The following is a 4,973-nucleotide window of genomic DNA, read 5'->3' on the forward strand; positions in this document are numbered from 1 at the left end:
GAAAAAAGTTTAATCAATGCAGGAAACCTTTGATTCATTTGGGAAAGGGATTAAATCAGCTAATGTGGCCTCACTCCAGAAAATGCGAAACCAATTCTTTAAAGATTGGATTCGGGATTTGTTGAATCACTTCAGGAAAGCTTTGACAACTTTAAAAAGGATTGAATAACATAGCAGAAAAGTTTAGACTTAGTTAGAAAAATGTTGATGACTTATTTGAAAGTTTGAACTCACTGCAGCAGAAAAGTTCAGACTCAGTTAGGAATTTTCTGAATCGTTTCTGATGTGGTCTCACTTCTAAAAAATTGAAACCAATTTTGAAAAGATTGGATTCAGCTCGGAAATGGTTGAATCACTGTAGAAAATAATTGAATAATTTAGCATCATTGCAGCAGGTTTGTAAGTTAAGAAAATTACTGATTTCGTCTTGTTGTTAGACTGAACCAATGTTGTCGAATAATGAATCTAATACGTCGTTTATAAAGCCTTTACAAAGCATGTGATTACAACATAGACGCATAGTGATGTAAGAGATATTATGCTGACTGTATTCACCTTTATTCAGCAATATTGTAAAGCATTGCAATGCAATCTAATGATGGAGCTAGAAATCATTCATTAGACGTCTAATGAAGCATGTTTTAAAATCAATTGAAAACATTCGAATTAAAGTGGCAATTTATGTGCAAATTACACTTATTCAGTTTGTTTTTAGATCAAACTATCGATCTCAATGAGCTTTTTCAGCACATAATTCGACCACTCGTTTTATTCAGCATGGTACAAAGTTATACAGCATTTATTCAAAATATACGCTTATTTGTGTTTGTTGGGTTTAACTCCAATAATAATTACGATTAAGGAAGACACAGTCATTCACTGGATTTACCGCTGAGGTCGCCTCTAATCTCGACTTGCGATTGCAATTCGTTTCCACTATCAGTAGTGATCAAAGCTTCATCATGCACACATTGCTTCTGTCGGCGATCATCACGATAGTGGCGATTTTTCAAACCTGCTGCTGTGTCGATCAATCCAGTGCCTTTTCGTGTGGCGAATCAGGCTCGCCGGCGCAAATTCGCATCACGCACGGCTGGGACGCTGACAGTGCGATGTGGCCTTGGCATGCCGCCATCTTTCGGCGCGGGAACGATACCAACGATTACATTTGTGGGGCAACCCTGGTCGGTCAGCACTATGTCGTGACGGCAGCACACTGCGTAGTCAACAGGGCAACCGGACACAAGCTCAACCCGAACCTGCTTACGGTGCACTTGGGAAGACAATATCTGAATGAATCTTCAGCACGAGTGCAGGAACGGCCGGTGAAAGATGTCATCATCCATCCGCAGTTTTTGCATGTGGGTCTGAAGAACGACATTGCATTGTTAGCTTTGAAAACGAAAGTTCAATTCAACGAATATGTGCGGCCGGTTTGTCTGGATAAGTTGAGCCAAATCGATTTCAAGATCGATGACCTGGTGGAGAGGGATGGTGTGATCGTAGGCTGGGGGAAAACCGAAAGCGGTCATGTTTCGATGACACTGCAAACAGCCAGACTGCCAGTGATAGATCGCATCGCATGTTTGAATAGTGATCCACAGTTTTTCAGTCAATTGATTTCCTACGGAATGTTTTGTGCTGGATACGAAAATGGTAGACAAGAATGATTATACTGGGATTGTGCGCATAATCAAATCAGATGTTTTTGTGTTACAGGAACAAGCGTCTGTAATGGCGATAGTGGTAGCGGTATGTTTTTCCGTGAAGGTGAAAAATGGATGCTCAGAGGTATTGTGTCATTTTCTGGACTGAAGGCAGACCGAATATCGTGTGACTTCCACAAGTATGCGGGTTTCACCAACGTGCGGTATTATATTCCATGGATGCGGACCATTGTCAATGATGGCACGTCCATGATTGATGTATTGGATGCTAGTGAGATGGGGTAGGCTAGCGTGAATGCACTGCACTGAAGGTTCAGTTTCAGATAATTCGGTTTATTTAATTGCAGCATTTCATCAACAATCTATACCTGCAACTATGACGTCAGCGAAAGCTCGGACTGCAAGCTCTCCAACATTCATCTGGCTCAAGGAGCAACTGTTGGTTTTCACGCAAACAACAAATCGCCAACTCGTGTAACCCTCCAAAGATCCTACTTGCAGTTTTTGCCGAAAAGTCTGATTGTTGCTTTCCCTGCAATGGAATATCTCAACTTGGAAAATCTACGCATTAGAAATTTCGACCCGAATGCATTCGAATCTGCTGTAAATTTACTGTCGGTTAACCTACAGATGAATCGACTGGAGGAAATATCTCGTAATGCCTTCACGGGAGCACGTTCTGTAGTGCAGTTGGATTTATCGAACAATCAAATCGAATTCATAGACGAGTTTGCTTTCAACGCGATCGATCGCTTAAAAAATCTTAACGTGAGCAAGAATAAAATAACATACCTTCCAGCGTTTAGCAAGAATAACGATCTTGAGACAGTTAACGCATCATACAATCTCTTGAGCGATGTGTCCGATGATCACTTCGTAAGCAATAAGCAACTTCGCACCGTTGATATCGCGCACAATCGTTTGACTCATCTCGATCTAAAACAACTCGATGCCAGTACCAATCTAGAAACAATCTATCTAAGCTTTAACGAACTCAAACGACTGCACATTCCAAAACATGTTAAGCATTTGTTCGCAAAAAACAATTCCATTGAAAAAGTATCAGCTAGGAAATGCGTTGCTGAAACACTCCATTTGGCAGCCAACAAACTCCAGACTCATCTAGATGTTAGTAATTGCAAACTGCTTAGGTACCTAGATCTATCGAACAACCTACTGCAATCGTTTAGCTACAGAATCATAGCCCGAATGACAAAACTTCAAAGCTTATATCTATCGAATAACCTTTTATTGGAAATCGATCTACCTCTAAGAATAAGCCCGGTATCCGGTTTGAAAGTTTTGGACTTATCACATAACCGCATCATCCATGTACCATCGACTAACGCATTCGGTACGCTTGAAACCTTACAGCTCAGTCACAACGAGCTGCAGCAGTTTGATTTCAGCAAAATGAATCAACTTCAGAAAGCATTTTTGTCCAGTAACCAATGGGACTGCAGTGTACTACAAGGCATACGGGTGCAATTGAGTGATCGCGATCCGGATTCATGTGCGGAAGGATTCCGCAAAACACACGGTATCTGTTGCAAAGACTACAAGCAGCCATATGGTGACACGTTGGCAGCTATTACTCGAAACAATTTCATCCATGATCTGAGAACGATGCATAACTTGAAAGAACTCTGTTCGGTTCCTGCAATCAATAGAACCGTGGACCAGCAGACTCGAGAAAATCTAGAAAAACTTTCAAAAATTGCGAAGGTAAAAAATAACCTTCAAGCCAATCTTGATGCTACTTTGCAAGTCCGGTTGAATCTAACGAAAACATATGAAACGATCAGTGCATCCCTACAATCCGTGAGAGGTGAAACATCAGCAATTACCGACATAATCGAACGCCAAAGAAAGTTAGAAAACAGTGCTAATAGCGAAATGCTGACTCGAGACGGCAAGAGTGATTTGGAGGTGTTGCAAGAAATACTGCTATCCATGGTAGCAGCGAGGCGTTCTTCTTATAATTCGTTAAGAGACTACAGACAATATATAGCAAATATACCATACCGAATACATGAACTGAAAAGAGCTATACCGCAACTGAAGCATCACCTTCGAACCATGCATCAAGACCTGACCATGCTGGAACATAAAGAAAAATCTATGATTCTGCACTATCAAGGATTGTCTCGCATGGTTCAAAATGTAAATTATGAACGACCTCGATTCAATGCTGCAACCACTTCAGAGCAACAAAGCTCGCAAGGTGGCGTTTATTCTGAGCAAAGATATCGCTACGAATACCATTCGAGTAATATTGGGTGAAACGTCAAAACGAATTTTGTCAATATGAAGGCATCAATGGAACTTGTGATTTGTGATGTTTTTAGTTTTATGTTTGCTATGCAGTTGTTAGGTTTGATGTATAATATAATCATCGATATATTTACGAAATTAAGTAGAATTATAATTTTTTTCTGAATTCCTTGAAGCCAGGTTTTTGGTACTAAATACATCATTTGTGGTCCGTATTCTTACTACTCAGGCAGCTAGGAATTGAGCAGTTCCAGGCAAAATAGCGAAAAAATATTGAATTTTGAATCGACCTTCTCCGATGTGTATGAAACTTGGCGTAATTGTTTGTTATGGGCAATGATTCACATTTTTCATCAGGGTATGCGATATGAGCTCGATATGAAACGAAACGGATTACAATAACTTTCTATGTCTCATTAAAGTTGATGAGCATCTATGGAAATTGTAACAAATGGCCGTCTGGCATACACTACATGACAGGGATGAGCCACAAAGGGTGACTCTTCCCCCAGAGGCTGATGAGACTCGCCTTTTGACCACTAATCTCTAGGGTAAGCATGCTTATCCCTTACTTTTTCACGGATCAGGAGAATACTCGGATTGCCATCTAAACGACTCTTTACTTAAGTGTACATGTATTCTACACCCACTTTCTTATGTTAATCTTACCTGTTTTCTTCACTTTCTACTGTCTTTTTTTTTATACAGGGGGGAATCTGCTCACAGACACCTGAGAAGGAACTCAGGGTGTGGGGATGGGAGAATTTCACTCCCGACCCACTAAACCTTACCCTGTGCGCTTGGCCCTTGACCTCCCCGGAACCGCCCGAAGGCATTACTTCGTGGGAGGGGCCGCTGTAGCGCTATGGCGCCTCTCTAGCAATACTCTAACGATCTGGTCGGGCAGTAGGTAACTGCTGCTCGGCTCGCCACTGTCGTTGTAATACCGAAACTATGTGGGTGACCGCAGTCACCACCGCGCTCCAGTTCTCGGTGGTACCACACATCCTATGAACGATGTTATCCGGACTG

General features: G+C 41.4%; 2 protein-coding genes across 2 annotated transcripts; both read left to right on the top strand.

Moving 5' to 3' along the window:
- Positions 1-958: 958 nt before the first annotated feature.
- On the top strand, positions 959-2,075 carry LOC135701190 (limulus clotting factor C-like). Its single transcript, XM_065221990.1, has 2 exons — positions 959-1,656; positions 1,720-2,075. Exons 1-2 carry the CDS (start codon positions 963-965, stop codon positions 1,950-1,952), a joined length of 927 nt encoding a protein of 308 aa, XP_065078062.1. The 5' UTR covers positions 959-962; the 3' UTR covers positions 1,953-2,075.
- On the top strand, positions 1,995-4,063 carry LOC135697419 (leucine-rich repeat-containing G-protein coupled receptor 5-like; the record flags this gene model as incomplete). Its single annotated transcript, XM_065217123.1, has 1 exon — positions 1,995-4,063. A coding segment is annotated over one exon (1,956 nt), but the record flags the coding sequence as incomplete, so codon positions are not given.
- Between the last annotated feature and the right edge of the window lie 910 nt (positions 4,064-4,973).

This window comes from Ochlerotatus camptorhynchus, unplaced genomic scaffold, assembly GCF_037179485.1.
Source record: "Ochlerotatus camptorhynchus isolate MF236.1 unplaced genomic scaffold, CSIRO-AGI_Acam_v1.1 ptg000002l, whole genome shotgun sequence".
NCBI classification, from domain to species: Eukaryota; Metazoa; Arthropoda; class Insecta; order Diptera; family Culicidae; genus Ochlerotatus; species Ochlerotatus camptorhynchus.